At 35.1% G+C, this 25556-nt stretch overlaps 1 protein-coding gene across 1 annotated transcript in view; it reads right to left on the bottom strand.

Annotated features, from left to right (window-relative positions):
* The window catches only part of AHR (aryl hydrocarbon receptor), a 63208-nt gene that overhangs the window by 15010 nt on the left and 22642 nt on the right, over positions 1-25556 (bottom strand). Inside the window, exons 3-5 of the mRNA XM_064704426.1 lie at positions 9369-9484; positions 5804-5893; positions 3828-3951 (exon numbers count right to left, since the gene is read on the bottom strand). Coding sequence (XP_064560496.1) covers positions 3828-3951; positions 5804-5893; positions 9369-9484 — 330 coding nt within the window. The remainder of the gene's footprint in view (positions 1-3827; positions 3952-5803; positions 5894-9368; positions 9485-25556) is intronic.

Below are 25556 nucleotides of genomic sequence, written 5' to 3'. Positions count from 1 at the left end.
GCACAGCAACTGCAGGAACTGAGTATTGAAAAACTCATTATCAAACTCTGAAACTTACTTTCCAGACAGCCAGGTGAAAGCAGTAGCAATAAATAAAAGTCAGCAACTTTTGGAAACCACCACAAAAAATCACTATTTTTCTACAATGAAGGCAAAATTACCCTACTAAATAGTGAAAATATTTCTGGGTTCTGTCGACCAAAACACCATAGTTACCTCTCCAGGTATATCTGGAGTATTTGTGTTTTGCAGTTGTTTGTTTTACAAAATACTCAAAACCATGATTGCAAACTAGGATACCAACATGGTATCCTTCCACATTGTCAGGACAAGCATTTGCTGCTAAGTGGTATTTACAAAACAGACTTAAACATTTGGAATATAAAGTAAAAACAGAAGGTAAATCAATAAACCTCTGATAAAATACATATGTACTACATGAGACTATACATACAGAGATACCACAGCATGACTACTCACAGCAAATTTAGCAAAGCAATCTTGTTTGCAATACATATAAAAAACCAGTCATACCCTACGAATTCATACATGCAGAAAATTGAGAAAAATCCAGCTTAAAAAGACATTTTATAATAAAATAATCTTTAATTTAAAAAAGTAGTCCATGTATTCTTAGAGACCTGATTATCAAGTATGGACAAAAATAATACTACAGATTTTAACAACCCATATTGACTTTCCAGACATGGAGATGAGGACAGGGAGAGCATGTCACTTAATAACACACCACATTATATTTTCTGGAATATAATTCTGTCTCATGAACAGCTGGAAAAACTTACAGATAGTCTCAGAGGTTAGTACACTAGCAAAACAAACCCAAAGGTAAACAAATCATTACCAAAAGGCAGTTCTATTTAATCTCCTATGAATTCAAGGGACTGAATTGGAGCCAAATGAAATTGCTGATATCCTACCAATAGGCCTTCCGACCTAAGGCCATCTGAATCCTACAAGTATGCTGAGTTATCTAGCTTTTCAGATAAAATGAGGAGATATCTTTTTTTTTCTTAAAAGAACTGCTATGCAAGGTCAATTTTTGTGGAATAAACTTCAAGGTATGGAGAAAAAGAAACCTTTTTCTGTCCTAGCTGGTAGTGTGATGAAAAGGGATAATCTGAAATTACAGCCATGTAAAGAACTGTATTGGCCAGCCACCATTATGAGCAGATCCCACAGGCAGATAAACTCAGGTATTTGGAGTCCAAGACAGTAACTATATAACTTTGAAATTACAAAATAAGAAATTCCCACACTTGTCATATGGACAGTTCTCAACAGACAAAGCAAACTTCCTTAATTGCTACAGCTGCAGTTTTTTTACTATTATAAATTGCTTAACTGACAGAATTTTCAACACTTCTGAGATGGTCCTTCTCTAGGAAGCTCTCTGAAGAAGCACTGATTAGGAAGAAAGAGCATCAAGGAAACAGTATGCAAATCCTAAATAACATTTCAAAGATGCCAACTCTGACTGGGTGCAGATGTAGTACCCAATAAGTAGCAGCAGGGTTTCTGCTGGCATCTTCAGCACAGTTAGGTGTGTCCTTCAGCATTTCTGCCACAGGAGAATCTCAGTGTTATTCTTTGGGTAAGTATAGAGCTGAAATTTGAAGGTTCAGCAAATCCAGCTGGATGCTGTGGAGTTTGTCAAGTTCCATAGTAAAATGCACAGTTCTCAAGAGTGAGCAGAGCTGTTTTGAAAGAAGCGGCTCCCAAAAGGAAGGGGAACAGAACTCAAAACAGGAGGCAGTGGGCTTCAAAACTGAGCCTCCTACACTTGTGAAAGCAACACTGCTGCACTTTTCCAGGCAGACGGAAGGCAGGAAGGTTTTACTGCCAGGATCTTGAAGTGACTCACTGTAAGAAGGCAAAGAATCTTACAGAGCACCTACAATCCCTAGAGCAAAACTACCAGTTAACACTACAGGGGTTAGAAGCCATATCCCTCAAAAGCTCCCACTGGATCTCATCAATCCCATGGAGCAACGTGCAGAACATGCAGTGCATTAAGTGCTTGCCTTTAAACTCAAGACCATATGGTTGCACAACACACCAAGTTCAAAAGATAATCCAGACTTAATGCCCCAAAGCAGATATTTGGGACTGAAAAAATCAGAATTTTGCAAACTTCTCTGGGAACAAGTCAAGGACTGGGAGGCATGTCTGGGAAGCACAGTAACAGCTGAGGAAACCAGTGGTCTAGCAGCATACCAGAGTACTGAGTGAGAAATAACTAGCCCAGGCTAACTGAAGCAGAATCAGTTCCCAGACTCAGGATGGAATCTGTGCCTGAGTCTGAGATATCTATAAATATCTACATAATGCCAGCTGAATGTATTAAAAAAGAAATGGATTAAATTAGCAAAAATGGAGGGGATCCTTATGGTCATAGCATTATCCTTTGCTATAATTCTGAATTCAGTTTAAAATCCTCAACATCCAAACATTTTACGCCACTTGAGGCTCAAAAGTCATCATTGAATTATAGAATGGTTTGAGATAGAAGAGACCTTGGAGATCACCTAATTCCAATCCCCCTGCCATGGACAGGGACACCTTTAGCTAGACCAGGTTGCTCAAAGACCCATCCACCCAGTCCTTGGATGCTTCCAGGAATGGGGCACAATTAGCAGCTTTTAGCAACCTAGAAACACTACATACAAAACAAAAAATTGTTTGCAATCCTACTCAGCACATCCCAATGTTCAGTCAAATCTGAGGCAAATCCAACCTGGTGTCATTCTTTTCAAATAACTTTTTCTAAATTCATATGCACTTGCTTAAGGTCCATAGAACACAATTTCATTCTGAAGCAAGCAGGATGAAAATTTGGTTTCTGAGAACTGCACTCTTTGCTGTACTGAACTCTGCTATTACCTAGCTGTGCAGCAGACCTGTGGAGATTGATCTAGACATGATGGAACAACGTTGACTGCTAAATGAAAAACTGAAATATACTGAGGTGTGTTACAAACACAGTAATCTTTCTCTACCAAATCATGGCATTTCCATACTCTTTTTTTTTTAATTACTTAAAGATTTATTTTTTAAAATTGACTTTTTATGGATTAATAAATGCCCTATAATCATGTCACAGTAGCGGAAGATTTTACCTACATGTTTAACAACTGTTGTGCAAAGGGAGCATTAAAATGGAGCAGTTGTCTCAATGGCTTTGTTGTCATTGTGATGCAGGCACATGATTCCTGGATTACACATAACCTGCACCTACACATCTTTGCTCTGACACACATGCAATATGTTTCACCTTAGCTGTTTCTCAATATAGCAGCTCACTTAAGCATCAGCCAGTAACATGTGACAACTCTGCTCTAACATGCACACTTCTTGATCTTAAAGGCTCATCTATGTCATTTTTTATTTCTCTTCCCCTTTTATCTCCAAGAGAAGTACTGCTCTATGTGGCAATGAATGCGCTGTTCCCTATAGTAACACTGTAATTAGCATATCCTTGAACTGATCAAAGAAACATTGTCACTTATACTCCAAATTAAAGTCTTCCAATTTAAAGTATAATTAGTACTTTAATACTATGAATAACAGCGCATATTTAGTAATTCTCAAAAATTAAGAGAATCACTAAATATGCACTGTTTTACAAAAAATAGTAATTCTCACTGTTGACTAAATGTGCCCATAAAATTAAAATAAATTTGAAAGATGCTATTTCTTCCTTTATTATTCTAAAATTATCTTTTTGGGTTTTTTTTTTACATAACAAATTAAAAAAGCCCAAAAGCAAACAACTAATCTGACAGGCAAACAATAAATTCTGTTCTCACCTTGTACGCTTGGTCCAGAATCTCCTGACTGGGCAGGATTTAATGCCCAATGTAGCTGTCGTTGAAACTCAGGTCTGTCTTCTGTGTGAATCAATTCAAATACACTCTGGTGTATAATATCTGACTGTGAACAAAAGGAGAAAGGTGAGAGAGAACAACAATAAGAAAATTATATCACAATATGGTCCAAGTTGTCTCATTGACAACACTGTTATGGATACAGCAAAATCCATTTTTCTCAGGGATAAATACATACAACCACATGCAGGTGGCAAAGCTTCATGAAACAATTTTTAGCAACACAGAGAACAGCTCAATTACACATGTAACTATAAGCATGGGAAACAATAATAAAAAATATTGCCTTAGAAAAAGAAGTTCCATTATGTCAACTATTTCTTTACCTGCTTCTACCTAAGAAGGCCTGGAAATGCTATGCTTAGGTTGTGTTTAAGTTATTTAATTTCATATACTGGTAAATAAAGTATTTACCACATAGTATTTGACTTGACCCACTATAGCTGCTACAGGAATATAAAAGCAGCTAAAGACCCTGAACCAAACTACCAAAACTAAGCCAAGCAGATTATAAACAATGAATTTGCCTGAAAGCTTTGTCCCTTCTTAAGGATGCGTTACAACATGTAATTATTAAGCCCTTATTCCAATACCAATTGTGTGGTTAGGAATGTGATCTAAATGGCAAAGGCTCAAGAGCAAGGATTAGTGCTTAAAGGAATTTAAGGGGAAAAAAACCCATCCAAAATAGTCAAGAAAAGACTCAGTTGACTGACAAGAGTTAAGATCCTGTTTCTTGGCATGTTTCAAAAAACTCAACCATTATATAAGCAGAAAATACTTAAATAAAACATAGATCTAATGTAATTGAGATGAACTGGCAGAAGCAGAAGCCTAGGTCAAATTTTGCTATGACGAATTTCATAAAACAATCAGTATTTTCCAGAATAAATTGCCAGAAATGCTAATTTTTGTAACTTTAAGACTTTACTTCTATATCATGTACTTGATTTACTAGCATTACCTCATGAATGTTACGCCCAATTTGTTTTCCAAGCATTTTTCTTTCCAAGCATTTTTCTTTTTTTATTCCCCAGAACTAATATATAATATTACTTCCCCAGAAGTAATATATAAATCCAGGAATAAAAATGTGGTTTTTTGAAATATTTTCTTTTACACAAACTTTCCCCAATCTCTTATCAGTTACGTGAAATTGAGGACCAAGCAAGGTTTCTTGCTATGTTTAGACAGCAGCTGAATCTATCAATATGCAGTATTCATGGATATACTCGGAGAACTATAACTACCATCTTCATTCTATCATCTTCACATAAAGTAATCCCAGGAGTTTTCTAACAAAGGCAGAATTTGCCTGCTATGCCTCAGTCTTCACTACTTTGGCACCTGGTTTTCAAGCCCAGTAAAGTTGGCCATATGTAATCTGCACCATAAATAGTAAAAAACAAATGCTTTTCTTGAAATTAATAATTGAATAAATAAACATGAGCAAGAGAACAAATTCCAAAAATACCAAAATCAGTCACTTGATATTTATAAAGCTCAAGGCATATGGAAATAATTTTTCATGAAAGGATTCTATTAAAATAATTACCTTCCCATTGAATTATGTCTCACTCAGCATCATAAACTGGGTAACACCACAGTATAAATTTCAAACAGTTGTTCCAGTAAAGAATAATTAAGTGTGAAAATTTCCTATCTTGCCTAACTCAACTTTGGAAATTATATTCCTGTTGTGCTTGGCCTGACATCCTGGCTATGGAAGCCGACAGAAAATATGGTTTCAGAAAATACGGTTTAAAAGTAATTCAACCTAAAGTACCTAACTGAGAGTTTTATTACAAAAAAAATTTAAGGCCCTAAATATGAACACTGATGTTCCCTGAAATTAGGCAAAACTTTTGAAAAAAAATAGAAGAAAAACATAAACTTACTTGTTGGAATCCCAAGTAGTCTTGGATAGTAGAAGAGACATAAAACACCAGAGCATCTGCTGTAACAACTAACACAAATCCATTTAATGCCTGGGGAAGAAACACAGCAATCTGTCAGCTTCAGAGATAAAATTCCAGATAATTATTGTGTCTCTATGTCTACCTATACTGTAGTCCCCCAATAAAATGTGAAGCATGCAAAAGCACATCATTATCTGACAGCACAAACAGGATTCCTCATTGCATCTCTCTACAGTGTGTTAAAATGAGGAAAACTGGATCTAACGAGAAAAAACCTAAACTTTATTTTAAAATTCAGCAGAGGAGACAATCCATGTTGATGATTTTTCAATACCCTTGATTGAAGAAGGCAAAGGACATATATGAAGAACTGTAAGTTTATCTAACATCAACCACATTTCTCAATGTTTGTGTGCTTCAAGCCTTGGATACCCCCAGCTGCCCACAGCACAAACAAGAGCCATGTCACAAACCCAGTCCCAAAATCCATTCTATTCATAGTGCAGACAGGCCACTGAGGACAGGAAATCAAGCTATCAAGATCCCCTATATAGTCCAAGAAAACATTTTATAGTTTACTTAAAATAGAAAACCTCTGCAAAAGCAGACTGTTGCAAGTAAACAATGTTTTTGAAGAGATTTCCCCCTCGGTGGAGCAGCAGACCAGGCGGCTCCACACTCAAAGTCACGCAAAGGGCATTTATCTGCACTCCAATCAATAGGGTCCATGGCAATTGTTGTGATAGCAAACAGTACATTTGTGACTTGGCAGCTCATCTGAAAGGTGCCGATTTACTTCTATGGATCTCAGTCAAGATTTAACAAAAGGCAGTCTCTAGGGGCTGGATTGAGTATATTGTGCCACTTAATTTCCTCAGCTGCATTCAAAGGCAAATTTGGCCAGCATACTCAACACTATTTTTTAAAAAAAACTCTTTATTTATGCAGAATTTTTGTACATAGAAAATGCAAAGTAGGTGAAGGATATCATATCTCCTACTGCAACAAAGTAATAATATATAAATGAAATATCTTGTTAAATGACTGGTCTTTAAATGCTGTGAACCACTCCAATTTAATGTGTAGATATTATTTATTCTGCTCTCATAAACAATTGTTAGCTCTATAACAACTCCTTATAAGTTCAGTAAATTTTACACGAATAAAGAATGAGATAAAAAATCACTAATAATCTGGAATGAAACAGCATGGCCAATCCAAGAAATGTTGAGTGGCTACACAGAATCTTTGGTTCTGATGAAGCTCACGGTAATTCCATGGTTGCAGAATGCTGCAGTGGCAGGTGCTCATGTCCTCTGCTGACCTGTTCTGCAGGGCATTTCACCTCAGCTGCTTGACACAAAACATCCGCAAGCTGCACAGCATCTAACTTTGTCTCAAATGTTAAAATTGGTTATTCTGGTCCATTTCATACAGAGCTACCTACACTTTCTGTGCCTGGAATTCAGTCATATTTTGCACTGGCCCTGGTACACAGGTCATCTCGAACCAGGATTGGTACTGAGATCACAATAAGCATTATTTAAGCCAAAAATTCTGTAAAATGCATATATCTGGATAGACCAATAAGTAAGAAAAGAGTTCTAATGGAGGTTTTTGCAATATGCAATCCAAAAACAATTATCTGAAAACACATAATGAAATTTCTCAGTGAGTTCATTATTCTGGAGAACTGAAGATGATATTTGTGCCTCTAAAAATACTCTCAATGCTCCTAACAAAGAGGTAATTACAAAATTGTTCATTACTTTTGAGAATTAAGTTTTTAAAATTTCTTAAAGGTCATAATTTTTCTTTCACTTTTTTTAATAAACTTGTTTGGGCAGCAATGGATTTTGTATTTAAAATAAGAATTTCAAATAATTTAAATAATTTTAGAGGAAATTTAGCTTGCTTTTAAGAAAGACATATTTATGTATTTGATCTCTGCTTCCACAATATATTGAATTGGTAAGACAGTTTCTATGTTGGAAATTAAAGACAATTTTCTGTTTGTTAAGAAGCAAGCAAGAACAACTGATGAACAAATAAAAGCAATTACAAACAATAGGGTGTTTATTCATATCACCTTAGAGAAACAAAAAAAAAGTAGGGAGATAATAAAAGGAAAACATTTATCATCAGTTATAATTTATTCACCTGTGTAATGCAAAACTTTTCTGAGCATAAGTGGAAGGGAAGGATTGTGCCAATATTTACAACTTACTGCTTCCCACTATCTTCTGGAAAATTCCCAATTTCATCACACTCATGACTTGTTACATAACCTAAGAAAACTCTATCTGCATATTCATTCTCATAAATTTTTTCACATATATAAAATATTTACAAAACAAATTCATTTAAGAAATTTGGTTCATTTGCTTCCCAAGAGGGGCAGAATTTTCAGTAATAACTATATCACCCACATAATTTTCATACTGGAAAAGAGTTCCATTATATAACTTCCAGTCAGAAGTCATAATGCCCCCCCCCCCATATTTCAGATTAAATAGATGCCTCCAATATAAACCATATATTTCAGCTTTTTAGGTTCTTTTCTGTTTAAAAGAAACTGGTCACTGGCAGTAACTCCACAACAGTTCTTTGTCATACTCTATTAAGGCTAGAAATAAATGTCCTAGTTTTTTAAGTTGGTTAGGAAAAAAAATTCAATTAGCAGCAATTTAAAATAATTTTTTTGTGGGATTCTAAGAACCTGTTTTTATTTCTAGTCTTTGAAAACTGAAATTCATTTTGTTTGAAGGAAACAATTGGCTATGACTGAACAATTTGCCACTTCTGGTAGATACATCAGTGAGGAACCAGTGTAGAAGACAGACTAACAACACATTTCAAATGGAGCTGCAGGTCTCCATAAAATCCATTCTGTGAAACTAGTTAGAACATAGTAATACCTATATTTGCAATTTTTTGAGTTTAATCTGGACTTGGTAGTATAGAATTATCCATAAGCTGTGACACTCTAGGATATTAAAACAGACTAGACAATTAAAAAATAAAACTACAGTTTTTAAATAAATATTTTCCATTAGTTCATATAAAAGCTATTCAAAGTATTTTAAAATTTGTCCTGAATCTACACTATGTATGATGAGTTCTTTCAAACCACTGAGAAAGCAAGAGCTTTCGGCAAGCCCAAGGTCTTTGAAGTTAAAAATTGTTTCTTTCAGACAATTAGTCACCAAATTTACAGTAAATCAGTAACTTATCTGTCCCTTATAAAAACTGTTCCTTTATATATTAATATCTTTATTAACAACAGATGCAAAGAGATGGGAACCCCCCCCAATAAATTACTTAGAAACACTGAAGAGGAGCCCATATTCTAACACACACTCTAAAGTCCCTACTACCAAAAAAAAAACAAAAGCAAGATAATATTACCCTAAAGAAAATGAGGAAAGAATTTCACAATAAGAAAACTTTTTCTGTCTCATCACTGAGCATCTAGTAAGGTAAATACAGGTGTTTGGTTTTTTAAATTTAAATCTTTGTAAAATATGTCTATTGCAAAACATACCTGCAAGAGGAGTTCTCCTTCCAGGATCTGCATCCCTTCTCCACACTTTCCTGTTCTAGAGGTTTCCTGAATGCCATTTCTTTCTGGTCTGATAGAGCTAGATGATTTCAATGCAACTAGAACAAAGAAAAGAAAACAAATTGAGTGATCTTTGAAAGGCTCTATAGAAATTTAGGTAATGATCTGCTATTTTGTGTAAGAAAAAAAAGGATTTAAATACACGCATTTTTATATATTATAAATACAATCTAATGAAAGATTTTTGTTTCCATACCAAACTTTTTCCTTACCTTAAGAGTGAGCCCTCCAATTTTGTCATCTTTCTCTTTTCTATATATAATACTTTCACAACAAAGCATTATTCTTGCAATCAACCCAAGTCTCATTATTTTATACCTTTTTTCCTTCTTGTCCTTCTCTTTACTATAAGACTCACTTCTAGTTTGTCACCCTTGTGACAAATAAAGGACATTTTTGCTTTCATAGGTCATTCTTGTATGACATCAACAACTCTGTGTTAAGGTAGGGAAACACTTGCACTTATTCTTATCCCACCTAATTTCAGACATCAAACTATGGTTCATCAGACAGGTAAAGCCTGCTCTAGACCTAAGGCTCTCTTCAGGGTAAGGAAGGAAAAAAACATGAGCCCTAAATGCATGGTACACAGTAAAAAATCCCAACAAAACAAAGAAAGGTATTTCAAACAAAAAGATGTGAGTATTTTCTGTCATAGTTAAATATTAACCTTTTAAACAGGCACTCTTTCCAACTTCAAATAAAATACTATAACAATGAATCATCATTATTCAGATCACAAATATATCTAATTGAAAGAAAAAATTACCTAATGACTGAGAAATGAAGAATCAGATCATATTGCTGTGAAGTTCCCAAAAGACATTCCCATCTCTGCATCCTTCTAATAAAAAGGATGCTGTCAAATAAAGCTACATACTCAAAGATCATCCATAACTCAGAATTTCCCTACTCTTCACTGCTCCAAAAAAGAGAAGGAAAAGAAAGAAGTCTTCAAATTAGTCTGAGTAGGTCTGTAGTGTCTAAACAGCTTCAAATTACTTGAGCAATTGCACCTTAAACCTTTACCATAAAATTAAAGGCCACCACCTCCCAGCCCCAAAATGCCTATGATGCAAAGTAAAGGGAAATTTATAATAGAATAAAACTTACAAAAACAACCGCACTTCTGTAAAATACAAGTTTCTCACAATGATGGGATATTCAACCTAAATTTCAAATTATTTTTGAATCTGCTGAAAACCTTCATTTTTCCATTGTTCAGAACTTTATTCAAGAATCCTGAAGAACTTCTGTTCACTCACTTTTAAATTACATTAAATTATATTTTACACTATTTATATTACCTGAAAGATAAATGATGCCTTTCCCATTTTTTGAAGCTATCATGGTAGCTAAGAACTTTCAAGCCAGACAGTTTTCATTAAAATATACCTCAAAGGCACCACAGAGGAAAAATGTGTTTTAAAGAGACATTAACTGATTAATCAGATCAGAAGGTATCTAAAGGTTTGCTTTGAAATGAAAACCCTAATGCTGTTTTTCCTACAAGATAGGAAAATGTTCTGCAACAGGCCACAGGGAGGTACAGTCACAGCAAATTCATGTGAATACATTACAAAGAAATTTTTTTTTTCTAGCATTATTTCAAAAGTATATATATAGAATATTCACTAAACATCCCTGAAGCCAACAAGCAGTAGAAGAAAATGTTTTAAAATGTATCTTATATGATTATTGAACAAGTCCAAATTCAGCTCTGAAAGCTGCAAGTAAAGATGCCTAATCACCCTTGCCATTCTTCAAAATACTATATGTCATTATATACAAGTGAGTTTTTTCTTTTATAATGTCTGATAGGGTTAAATACTGTCTGAGAGATAAAATCTGTTAGGGTTCCTGAGCTCAAACATAGCCAATGCATTGGTGGCTATATTCCTCCTAACTTTCAAGGTGCACAAGAGGTAAGTGTGATTTTAAACATTTTCCTGAATTGGTACCTTTTGCAAAAATCAGAATGTGCATGGAATCAAGCGGTTTCCAACTAAGGCACATGGAAAATCGCCAACAATTGAGATTAGAGAAAATGGAAGATACAGTGGAAATTAGAGCTGTATATCCATAGTTTGGTATGCAATTCATGAAAAAAAATGAAACAAATCCAAATTTTCCCGTTTCTGACAGATAACTCACAGGCCTGTCAGTGCCAAGTCCCTGGCACTGAACAATCCCAGATAGCAGGATGCACACTTGTAATGTGTGCTTCTACACTGTCAAAATGAAGGCCACCAGAAACAAGGAGCCTTATATCATGGGAGGAGCACCTTGCTAAGCAGCAGTTCTGAACAGACTTATCTAGACAATCAGGTGGTCTCAGAAATACCAGCTAGAGATATACTAATAAGTAATGGAAAGGAGAACTAAATCTTACAAAGCATAACTCATCAAAAAGTAATATCACAGTCAACATCACTCAGCTTAAAACCAGCCATGTGCGTTCTGCTAGTTCTCATAGTCTGTCTTACTCATGTCATCAGACAGAATAATCTCAGTAGTTCATTACTTTATAGTCTTTGAATATCTGAATTAAATAGAATGCATTGTGTGCTATCCCTGCTTAATTTTCCTACACAGGAAATTAAAACATGAATACCCCACAGAGTAAAGAGGAAAAATCTGTACACATACTCTAGATTATATTCACCATCAAATTGCTTCTCAGAATTTCCCATTAATAATTTTAAAGCATCAAAAATAAAGCAAATTTGCTTATACTTGTATAAAAACTCAAAACCAAATGAGCAAACAAACAAAAAACCCCAAATCAAAAAATATCTGTTAAACAGCTTGAGCAGGAGGGTTGGATTGTAAGCACCTGCTTTCCAAGTAGGTTAACGATTGCCATTTAATCCTATGTCCTGCAATAAGTATTATTTCCATTGCCTAGACTTCCCTGATTTGAAGTACAAGTTAAATCTCAAAGACAACTAAATAGCGACATTTAATGGATGTTTCTAGACATAAATATATATATATATCTTCTGATACATTTGTTTTATGATTGTGAAATGCTTTAGAACACAAGCCAGCAAATGTAAAAGACAGTTGCTTTTACCTTACATCTACAAAGATAAATTCAATAACAATGGTTACATCAGTATTTGCCAGCTTCTTATCTCTGACTTTAACTGTTACATTCACGTGATAAGAGACTTACATGGAGATGCAGTGTACTTTATTAGACTAACAGTATGGAGTGGGGGGAAAAATGTTTGACATACTTCTTCAGGTCTGAAACAGTTCTAGCAATTGAGTTCTAACTGCTGACAAAAGCCATCTTTCATTTTAAAACCATAAAAGTACTCATTAAAAAATCATTTACGTAAGGAGAACAGGTATTAGGTGGCCTCCCTTCTTTCCAAGGACCAATAGTCACTATGAGAAACTGCATGAGTTATAAGCAGTTTGCTGAATCAACTAATAATTCATGATAGATTAATTTCATTAATTATCTGCTAAGATATTTAGAAAGTAATCTAATATGAGGAAAATTATTTTTAAAATAATTCTATCTACTGTCTCATTTAATTTCTATGCTGTTCTTAAAGACTGCCTGTAGTCCAAGATGAAAAATGTCTTTTTCACCTTCAAATACCTGATCTCTAATGTTTATATTTGGTAGGTATGCTCTACTCAAGCTCCAACGACAACCAACATCCTCTTCCTTCCAGTCTGTCACTCCTGCTCTCAATAAGGGCCCTTGCCATCAGTTCCTCTTGACAGGCTGCTGCTCTGAAGTCCCAGCTCCATTATTTCACCCACTTCAATGACCAGGCAGCCATCTGTAGCTTACGGAGCACCTTCAACAGGAATTCTGTAAATGATGATTCCATATTCTCTTACTAGAAGTTAATTACAGCAGAGGATTGCAAAATTGTCACAGAGCAAGTGCAAATAGACTCTAACTGATGTAATTGAGAGGGCCCTACTTGTTGCAAAGTTAATAAAGTAAATGGAGATGCAGAGAATTCATCATAAGGCATAAGGCATCATGTTAGCAATTTTATAATTATTAAGTTTCTGAAAAACATTTATTCAGAAGGCTGATTTAAGACATACATACTTGAAATTGTTGAATTTACTATTACTTTAAGAATACAATTTAGATAGTTAAATTAGACAAAGGATTCAAAAACTGTTCCACTTCCCCCATTCATAAAAGAAGGGAAAACCTACAGCACTTATACAAATATTCAAAAGAAATATCAATAACAACAAAATCTAATAAAAATACCTTTCACCTCAATGTGACTAATATTTTATGTAATAATCAGTTGCCTGACCATAAAACAACATAGCAGCATCCATCCAACATAGTGGGTATGAGGACACTGTCATTACTCAACTTGGCCAAACCAAGTTTATTATACAGTTTTTCTCAAATCTAGAAACTACTAAATTGGGTAAAAGGTACTCTTTTTTTTCCAAGTCATCAGAAAGAACTAAGTAAATAAGAAAAATAACTAAAAGATCTTTTTTTTTCTGTTTTGAGTGAATAAAGAAGCTTTTCTGACACAAACACACATTTGCTGGTGTTCAGCTGTGAAGTCTGGAGAGATTTTTCTCCACTGAAACCTGAGCATTCGCACACCAAATGTCTCTTACTTGATTATCAAAGGAGTGAAAAAATGTATGATTAAGCTTTCCATCTCAAGATTCATCTAATCCAGCCACGTGCTATTAGAGTGCTGAATAAAACCATTTCAGCAACTGCTGGCTGAAAAGCTTTATGGAAACCATACCCCAATACAATGTGTTTAGAACTTTTTCCTACCTTTTCTTCCCCTAAGAAAAAGCATAGCAAATTGTTTTGGAGGAGCAGGAGTAGCTCACTACTGAGAGGTGTAAAGAACAGAACACCAAGATGCCAAATTTTAAACAGACCTTTTAAAATCATACTGAGAGTCAACAAATTTCTTTGAATCAGACTTGAGATAATTTTTACTTTTAGGTGAATGATCTGTACAAGGCTAAACATGTATTGAAGCAACACTTGTCTAATATTGCAAGTATATCACTAGCACATCAGTCATGCAGTGCTGGAATTTAATCTTAAAGAGCTTCCCAGAACTGCTTTAAATCAAATTTTGGCACAGTTTCCAAAATCCGGCCAAACAGGTCAAAGTTTGCAGTCAAAGCCAATTGAGACCGTTTCATAACCTTTTCAGCAGATTTACAAATTCTCCTTGTCTGTTCTAAATTACTGTACAAAAACAACAGTTCTCTTGAGGGGGGTGGTCTTGCTCCAGCAACAAATGCTAAGCTTCAACACGAAGGTCACCAGCTAACACAAGACAAGGAGGGCACTACTGAGAAAACAGTAGTTTAATATTAAACCCTTGCCTAAATCATTAACATAAGCTAAACTGTTTATACTGGTGAAAGATCCATTTTAAGTGGGAGAAAGTATTATATATACACACCCATGTATCTACATGCAACTTTATCTATTTCCATTATTTGAGATATATAAAACATTTTGCACCTGCCACCTCTGACACTTTCAAGGCAAAAATGTTTATGAAAGTTAAGTAACACAAGGAAAAAATGCAACTAATTATTTTTCTAGGAAGATAAAAGATGCATTGACTGCATATTTTGTAAATAGCTACACTTTTAGATAGCAAAATGTATACATTTTAGTAATAAAATTTGTGAAGGATTGCTCTGTATTCAGAGATACAAGAGAAAATAAAATTCAGAATTATCATAACTAGTTCTAAAGTCAGTTATGTTACATGAGGCAAGATTGACTTCTGTGTAGGCTCCATTTACAAGCAAAATGCATTACATATAGGGGAGAAAAAGTCTTCACTGTGTTTTGCATCCTTAAATTTTCCATTTTCTACCTTTTCATTTATGATTCTGAATAATTGTCAAGATAGATTTGCAGTGAGTCTTCTTGCTTACATGTCTGAAGATGAAATAATTTAAGAGCAGTCTTCCTGGTAAATGTATTATAAATTACAGGTCAGCTTCTAAATTACAGTAAACTGTGCAATGTATAACAACTTCTGTTCTCCATTACTAGTGATACACCAAAATGTAATAAATACATTAATAAAAATGTAAAAATACATCACTTTTCTGATGTGCAGAGCGACATCAGAAGATTTCAAAGCAATATCAGAAGAAAACAACTTACAAAAGTAGTTATGGAAGTTGAATAACCAGATTTTGTAAATATAAGCAAAATGAGGATGAAATTGTACATTTGGTGGTGACTAATAACAAAGAATAAATTTTTTATCCCTTAAGCATCAACGAATGAACCTAATTATGACAATACTGAAACTGCTTTCAAATAATATATTTTAAAGCAGAAACATTACCAATAAAACATACTCAGGAGCTGCCTTTACTTTCCAGAAAAAAGCCCAATATAGTTTAAAAACTAGTTACAACCAACCTTCAGCCTCAGAAGCCATGGTACATTGATTCATAAGCATATTTTCAGCTAACGTGGAAGCGTATAAATATGTTTACATATTTAGGAAAAGCTACTGAAAGAACCAATAAGCTACAGAAGACAGGTATTCTTGGTTTGGCCTCAAAGAAATTATTCATGGTTCAAGAGAGAGAAAATGCCATGAAGCAGCTATCACAAGAGGATAAATCATACCACCATGAATACTTCAAAGAAATGTTAGTAGGTTATGGTTGGTGAAAGAAGAAAAAAAGAGTCTCAGGGGAAGTAAAACTTAAATAAAAAGTTTTAACTGAAAAATTATTTCCACTACTTAGAAAAGGAGAACAGAATGTGGGTAAGTGGTCAGGTTCTGGGCATTTCCTGGGCTTTTGAGAGTCAATAACTTAACTGTTGTACAGATACAGATTGCTTAATGATGTTACAAATCCCTAGAAATCAAACATTTCCAGGTATGCAGATTTTGTGACTGCAACCAGAGCCCAGCAGTGCCACAGATGCACTGCACGCACTACAAGCTCTGTGCATGTGCACCCCTCCATTTTCAGTCATCCAGTACTTCCTTTCTAGCCCAAACTCAAACCAAATAAAATGCACACTCATCAGCTATACAATCAGACACAGCAGAGAGCACAAATCTACCCATCTGTGACAATGTTCAAGTATAAAACAAACTTTATTTAAGGGAGGAAGAAAATGCTTAGGCTAGGAACAGGAAAAGGAAATTTTCATCTCCAAAGCAGATGATTCCAAAGGTTAAAAGTTCCTTAATACAAAACTTCTCAATAGAAATTGTTGGGAACCTATAGTGGCTGTCACCAAAGCACCTACTGCAATATAGCCATATGTATTCGCTAGACTATGGGGAAATATTTATACTTTTGGCATAATCAAGATAAAGCAATTTCAATATTAAGTTTCTAGTAAGAATCCTACTTGAACATTTCAGAGACCATGGATAAAAGCAGACCTACAAACCAAAAATAAACCAGTAAATATTTTGTCAGCACTGGACTGAAATTACTCAAGGTACAGCTCCAGAAGGCTTCCCAAGGGCCCTGCTGTACTTACACTTCAGACATGTCTTCATACATATTTTACACTCAACAAGAGAAAAGTGCAGAAGTGGTACACATTACTTGAATTGCTGCAGGAGTCTAAAATAGTCTCTTCATTGCAATCAATATATAACAAATATACGAAGAATAAAAGCAGCACGCAACATTTTTCTCAATACCAAATACCACAATTTTTGAGCGTGTGATATTTCAGACTGGCCTAACAAAACCCATCTAAATTTAAAATGACCTTGTGTTTGCCCTACCATACAAAAAAGGCCCAAAGTGAAAAATACTATTTGTCATTTATCTGTGATCAAATAATACACTTAAATAATTTAGCATGAAATCTATTTTTGGCATGAGGAAGTCTGTTGCTTGCCCTTTCAAAATTGACATGTCTGGAGTTCAGATCAGTTCTACTTGGTTTCCAGGTCTATGGCAAGGATACGTTTCCAATGTTCAGAGTTATAAATCATAAAACTGACAAAAACTTGGCAGGAGTGTCACCTTTTTTCCTGCCTAAACTTCAATCAAATTTCATTGGCCAAGACTCAAAAGGAGCCACAAATTTGCCAGAAATTACATTTCTGAATCACAAGATTATTTATAAGATAGTAAATGAGTACACTCATTTGTTTTACTGGGGGAAAAAAGAAACAATCTTTTCTCTAAATCTAATTTTGCTACTTAGTAAAATTTACCAAAACTAACAACAAACAAAAGCAGAAAAAACCTTTAAAAAGTTTCAAAATTCTACAGCTTTAGCTGATAAACCACCATATCCTAGAAATACTGTACTGTAGTATTTTAATTCCCCTTACTTTATGATATTTTATACTTGAAGATACTATTAAAATATGTATATTTCAGCAAATAGGATTTTAATTTAAATTTGCAGGGTTTTTTTTCATTTTAATAATTATTAAACTACATATATAGAAAAAATAATACAAGGCCATATCAGCTACTTTTCAAAATATCTTGTAGTTACAAATGGTGAACTGGCAAGTTGGTAACTTATCTGCCGTTTTACAAGTTGTGGGTTTAGGGGACCACAATTTAAATCCTAAAACTCATTTATAATAAAACAAGGAGAAATATTTTAATACTTGGTTGTACTGAAAAGTTACTGTTCTGCTAAATACATGACTATATGTGTAAATTCTAAACAGGAGGAAGAAAACCATAAACTTTTCCTTTCTAGCACCTGACACATGGGAAAGCCTGTATGAAACATCTCTAACTCTTCCTGGCATTATTTTTATACCACCAAAAATCCTCTTAGAAGAAGTGAACTCTAACCTCAGTCTCCTATGGAAAGCTGAATAGGTAACAGCAGGTAACCAGGACAGGAATTAGATCTTACCTAATGAGTTTATTTATGATGGGCTAAATGTGTAGCAACTTCCTGAGACAGAATTTGGACAAGATGCACTGTTATTTTGGAGAAATATCCAAAACCTCACAATAATATCGCAAAACAATGATGCTTTAACTGCAACAGCCTGCAAAAGTGACAGCTGTCTTTCTCTGTGGCTTCATGGCAACACTTTAAGAAAGCAGAATTCATGGCCCAAAAATGAGGACAGCAACAAATAGTTCAGAGTCTGAAATATTAGGTATATTTTTCAGTCAGGCTTAGGTATACTTTTCACACAGTACCAGCCACTATTATACTTCTCAAGCAAATACATGGGGCAGGCTGGGTGGTAGGCAGGCAAGAAAGAAAAAAGACTGAGAGGCTGAAGACAATGAGGAAGTTATCAAAAATATGCCTAAAAGTTGAGAGGAGGAATGGTTTTGTGGTTCTGACATCACCTTCCTGTGTGTCGTGGTGGAAATCATACAGGCACTGTACACTTTATTTCCTTAACCATGAAACCAGAACAGGAGCACTTCAGCTCCACCAGCACTGCAAGGATAAATGCAGTAAAGATTTGGAAGTTCAGATTCTCCAGTTGGGAGAGATTGCAGTGCTCCATGTAAAAATCACATTAGATGACACAAAGCTTAAAGCTTACAATTACACAGTATTTCAATATCATCTTTCCTGACAATTTTGGTTTGCTATGTCAAACTACAAAGTTTATGAATTAAAGACCTATGAATGGGTATAGTCTCCATATAACTAACAAGGTAAACTTTTCAATGGTTTCTTATATAGAAAGAACAAAAAGGGAAAAAAGGTCAGACTGGATTTTTTCCCAGACACTTTTATTGAAGACTATGCTTAGGAGGTCGCACAGGACAGAGGTCTGTGTTTCTGATCTAGCAGAAATACAGAAATAGCAACAGCGAGCGTTATATAACTTATGTTGCTAAGGGTTAGGCTGTGACGCAAAGGAAAACTATATTTTATTCATTACAACCCCAAAGAGGAGGGAAATAGAAAGGCAAGGAATGCTGCAAAGAAGGGGAACTGGAGCACACAGACGAACTCTGGAAGAAGAGGACTTGGGCAACAGAAACCTCTGCCTCTGTCATCTGCTCTGCCCCACAGGGATCCATTTCACAGAGGGCCTGTTCCAGTCTGTCCTAAGTAAACTTGATAGAAACAGTCTGATAAAACCACAGGAAAACCATGGTGCAAGTTTGCAAAGCTTATTCCAATAATTCTAGCCTTGCAGGATTTTATATAATAAATACTTTAAATATTTAAAACTTTAAATATTAAAATACACCCTAGATACAACAAGTATTAACAAAAACTTACTACTGGAACAACTTATTTATTCATCTTTCAGAAACAACTGCTCAATTCAGTCAGATGTGTATAACAGTAAATCTAAAGCAAAACAATATTTTCATTAATATTTTACTAGGTATGTCTACAAGCTTTCATAGACAGAATCTTTTCTTCAATACCATAAAATATTTTAACATATTTCATGGTTTTAACATTCTAAAATTAATATAGAAAATTTTACTTATTGTTGTAAAAAAACACTCTAGTAAAGGTTCTATTCCCAACAATACTAAATACAGAAATGATATGTCCCTTTCATAGCACAAGCTTTTAGTAAACCAAAAGGTACACAAAATTTTCTAAATATTTTAATGTTTGCATTCTACTTTTAATAAACTGCTTCAGAAATCAAGACAGATACTTAAATGCTATTCATTAAACATCACCACTTAATTTTGCCCACAGATACACATAAACACAAAAGCTCCTGCCTTGATGAGATTGCCCTGGAGGGCAACCCCACACACAAAGAAAGATGAGTGATAATATCGTATCAAGATTTCAGTTTCTTGTTGCTTGTTCAGTTTCTTCTTCAGTTTCATACTTTAGAAGAACTATGTGGCTTGTGTGGACTGGCAGAATTTTTTCAGTTGGGGAGGAGAGGGGTTGGGGGTCTTGAGAGTTTGGAGGGTTTTGTTTGTTTTCTGTTTGTGCTGTGGAGAAATTTTGTTTGTTTTGCAACTGTCTAGAAATACAAATATTGTTCTGAGAATCTGACAGCAAAAGGGACCTCTCTTGAGCTGTGGCATTACCTGGCCATGGAGCTCAGAGACACCCAAGCTGTGATGTTGCAGTATCTTGTATCTCTGAAGTCAACAATACTACAGCAAATTTAAAAGGGATTTCCATCTGCTTCAAGATAACTTAGTTCCACAGCTTTACAGTAAACATGAGACTTTGCTAGATGCTCAGAAAGAACAGCTCCTTTCACTGACTCTTCATTTCACATGCATTCCTTTCTTGTTTGGGAATTCCATGAATTCTTATTTCTAAAGAAAATACAGCATTGGAAAGGCTGTACATAAGTAATTACCATTTCCTCACAAAATGCTCAACTTTCACTGCACCTAAAATGCCATTTAAAAGGTAAGTTGGAAGATGTAATGTCTTAAAGGGGACAAAGCAACACTTTAGGCAATAACTACTGCTACACTGCATAGCAAATATTTAGTTAAAGCTCAATAACACTTACTTCTTCCTCTTTTTTTTTTCCTCTTTCTCCCCTCACTAACATTCTAGTAAGGCTTTCTTTGCTTATTTTACTAGAAATCCTCTAATCACCAGTGACCATTTTATCATGTCCAGTTTATATCCTCCTGTGATAACACTGCCCATTAGCTTCAACAGCTCTTCTCCCTTTTTTGTATTACCCTACTTGGTACATCCACAGACAGCAATCATAACCCCCAGCCTGCATTCTGCCGTGCTAAACATGACAAATACAGTCATCTCCTCTAATGTGTGCTCTCTAGGGCTTCTTTGTTCCTCTTCCTGTGATATTTGTAAGACCCTAACTTGATTTGACAAACTGAATGACAATCTCAGATGTTCTGGAGAATCTCAGTTCTCCAGAATTTCTGTTTTAAATTCTTTGATAAATGAAGTAACCTTGTTCTGCAGGAATGTACCCTTCGATACTACCTCCAAGACTGCTCCAAGACAATCTACCAAAACCTTCAGAAGGGATTAAGCTAAGTCCAGTTTAATAAAAAGTCTTCCACATCACTTGTTTTAGTCCCACCAGAAAAGCTGGGACTTTGAGAACGACTACAAGTTTACAAAAATACTTATCAGTATTTATTAACTGCAGCTACTGAAGTGAAAAACATTCTCAACATTTCAGTTTGGACAGTTATTGTCTGGCTCCCAGACTTCTGAAAACAGTCATATAACAGGAAACATTATTTTAACACGGACAATTGCAGCAGAGATGGATATGGCTATAGGCCAGAGTACTGCACAACTCCAGAAGGCCAGATCCATATAAAGCACCTGATACACGAAATTTGGGGTTCTATACACAACACACCGTTTAGAAAACTCCCAATTTAAATACCACATGTCCTTCAGTTTCCTAAGTCCCACTGTAACCTCACCATGCATAGCTGCTGCACCTCCCTCTGGATGGGTAAGAATGGCTTGGCACCCACGTCACCCTGACCCTAAGCATGGTGCAGAAATGGATTTCTCCTGACTCTTCCCCCATATGGCACAAATCCAGCTTCTTCTGGAAGCTGGTAGTCACTGATTCTTTTACAGGTCTGAAGAAAATTACATAGCTCTTTTATTCAATGTCAGGATATAAACCCAGGTTTAATTCACTCCTCTGCTACAGGTGGTTCCCACTCCTTCCTCTTCCACTGCAGAAGAGGTCTGAAAGCTGGGGGTACAGGTAATACCTTGCTCTTCCTGCTGAAAAATATCTACCATATATAAAAGAAAAAAGTTTCTCAAGTCTGAAATATCCAATCAGAAAGCATGTTCCATCTGGGACACTGACAAAAAAGGGCAAGATTAATCTCTGACCCAGTCCCCATTGGAAAGGGACCACTCTGTTATGGGATGAATGTTTCATGGGAAATGCATAATCTAGTCCAGACAATTCCGTTTTCAAAAGACTTTAGATCTAGTAAGGTAATACAGAAAAATCAGAAGTCAAGTAAATAAGAGCATACTGAATTAATCTTGACAGAACATTTTTTATGTTGGAAAAAGTGTTTTTTATAAGGTAGGCTACAACATCATTAAGGCTATCTGCCCACAAAGTGGACATTGCAATGGAGAATTGGCAATCACTGATATTGGCCTCCCCATAGAAAAGAGAAACAGAAATAAGCTTAAAGCCAAAATTTGATTGCAGTTTTATTTATAATAAAAGGAATAATGTGCACATATTTTCTTGTGAACACCTGCATGATATTAAATTTGTTTTAACAGTTACATAGATTGTTCATGTTCTTACCAAGATAAACGTACTTTGCTTCAAAATTTTAGTTACAAGTTTGTGCCATGCCTTTATCAAGCATATTCAGATTCATATTAGAGTAAGCACAAATCAACTCATATTTTAATGGTGCCATCTGTCAATTTTTTTTGTATTCTACTGCCAAAGCAGCGAAAGATCAAACGAAGTAAAACCTAAACATGAGGTTTCATTTATCCTGCCACAAGAAATAATTTTCAAGGTGGCAAAGACAGATCTGTTTGATAATTACGTATTTTCTGCTAAATTGTTCCATATGCTTAGAATATTTGGGATTTAGCCAAGAAGAAAAGCAAAATCACTTCTCATAGTTGAGCAGTTCCTCCCCAAAATACACATCGAGTTATCCTTTTGCAGCTGATTCTTAGGTAAAAAAAATTACATTAGCAATTTATTTCACTATGTTCATCAGAAAAAAAACACAACACAAAGTTACAGAAATATATGCATTTAGTTTAACAATTTAAAATGTAAGCTAAAATAGTGCAAAAATACTTTGAAGCACTCCAGTGACAATTTCACTCAATTGATTCCATCTGCTCTACTAAGCCATTTGAATTATTCATAACACCACTTACAAATATGTTCCTTTGACAGCTGTCATTAAAGACAAATATCTTTCTATATAAAATAATCCAGTTGCAACTATTCACCGTATTTGTTTAATCTTTTAATAGTAACTAAATTTTGCTTCCACATTTAGTTCAGTTCTAAAATTAATCCATGGAATAAAAGCTTTGATAAACCAGAATGAGAATCTATTATTAGTTTTAATGTGTTAGTGAGAGACATGCATATAGAACAGATGAAAAGATGACACAGTCTCTGCAGGCTTCAGATGGCGACTGTTAGTGAGACAAACCCCACTTCCTTCCTGCATCCCAGCCCTTTGTGCAGCAGGATGCTGAACTCACCAGGAGTGTTTTAATTTGAGTTTATAAATTATGGCATGTTCTGATAATAACTTTTTTTTCAAATATAATGCTGCTGTGAATTTTTTTGTGGAAATAAGTCCAGACTGATTCCAGGCACAACTTCATACTAATTTCCCTGACCTTACAGCACAAAAGAAGTAAGAGCAATATGAGCATTCTTGGCAAAAGCTGTACACAAACCCCCTCACTGCCTTGCACATCACCATTTTTGTAACACTACTGCCAATCATAATTAAAGGATTTCATTTTGCCATTACATTTAATACATAAATTTATAAAAGGACATAGATGTTTCAACTTCTAAGCAGTTTTCATCGCTGTTGGAGAAGAGCTTGCTTAAACACATCCTGGATATAGTTTATTAATTCTGCAGCTCAGCTTCAGATATCTGCATTCCAAATGAATACAAAGTTGAGTGACCCTCATTCTTGCAGCAAAACACAAGTAATAAAATGGCAAGAAATGTAAGAACAGAAGACTTTGATTTAGAAAGGTGAGACAGTCCTCAAACACTTTCCCCCAGCTTGCCTTCCAACCCAAGAGAGGACACGGTTCACTCTACAGCTTGGATAGTTTTAGCACGGAACATATTTGCCTTTGAGTTACCACAGCTCACAGCATACATTGCTCAGGTAAAACAAACCCAGTGATTCCTCTTCCACACAGTGAGCAGTAAATCACCACAGCTCAACATTCACCAGCACCAGCTTCAGCCAGGGCTGCCAAGCTCAACAGCTAAAACAAACCTGGAGCCCAAGTAAAGTTTAGTGGAACATATATGATAACACATATAGCTGCAACCTCACCATTTTATGAGCCTCCTTCGCGTACATCAAATATTTTCAAATGTGATGGCCAATTATTGAATGTCACTGAATCTAACATTACATTTAACAGAGTAGAAAACTATCACTACTATCTTTTCACTGCAAGTTTTAACATTCCATATCCAGTTCTTAACTCTTTCTGACCCAAACATTCAACTAAAACAACAAGGCTGTGCAAGACTATTGGAAAAGTTTGATTTATGTTATTTTACCATTATAGGAAAAGTGAAATGAGTCTATACTGTTTCAGCTCTGTGGTACATATGCATGAGCTACTCAGCAAAATAAAATAAAATTCACCCTGCTAAAAGCATAACTGGTTTCTCAGGCATGTTTAAACTGAAAAAACTCAAGTGCAAAAGGAAATTAAAAAGGCATATTACTGGTGACGACTATACTAATGTATGAGCAGAGGAATGTACTGACCTGTACAAAAATAAAAAGACAGGTGGGATAGACATGATCTGTTTTGCACAAAGTATATACACCGCTTCTGAGATTTAACTGATCATGTTCAGTCTCACAAAAAGACTGAAACCAAATTGCCAGGCATTCCTTCTTCAGGACAGCTTGGCTTTGCAGAGAAGATAAAAAGTTAATATTTCTATGAGCTTTCCTATGCTATTTCTAGCTCTAGCAACAAAATGAGTTATTAAAAAAGCAGTAGTAAATGTATCAGATTTATTTTCCTGCTCTTCATGCAGGCTGTGAAAACTATTGATATTCATCTCTCTCCTCAAGCATAACTGGAATAATTTAGGGGTGAATTAAAAATAAACTATATGTAATTCAGTAATGTAGCTCTCATGGAAGAAACTATGGATGTTTAGTCCAGTTAGGACTGTAGTAATTTACAGTTTTTTGCTTTTATGTACCAAATGGCATTTCCATCCTTAGATCCTAGTGCCAACAAAAATCTACTATTTCATTCCAAACATTTGGTAGTATTACACTTTACATACATAAATATATAGCTGCCAGCCTTGCAGAATAAATTCAAGTAACAAATATTTTACATTCAATCTGGAATCAACTCACTCTGCAAGCAAAACACCAAAAGCTTCTGCTATAAGCAATTGATCCTGCTCATAAAATACCCAAAAGAACCAG

This window comes from Zonotrichia leucophrys, chromosome 2 (assembly GCF_028769735.1).
Source record: "Zonotrichia leucophrys gambelii isolate GWCS_2022_RI chromosome 2, RI_Zleu_2.0, whole genome shotgun sequence".
NCBI classification, from domain to species: Eukaryota; Metazoa; Chordata; class Aves; order Passeriformes; family Passerellidae; genus Zonotrichia; species Zonotrichia leucophrys.
This window is presented reverse-complemented; position numbering and strand designations above follow the sequence as displayed.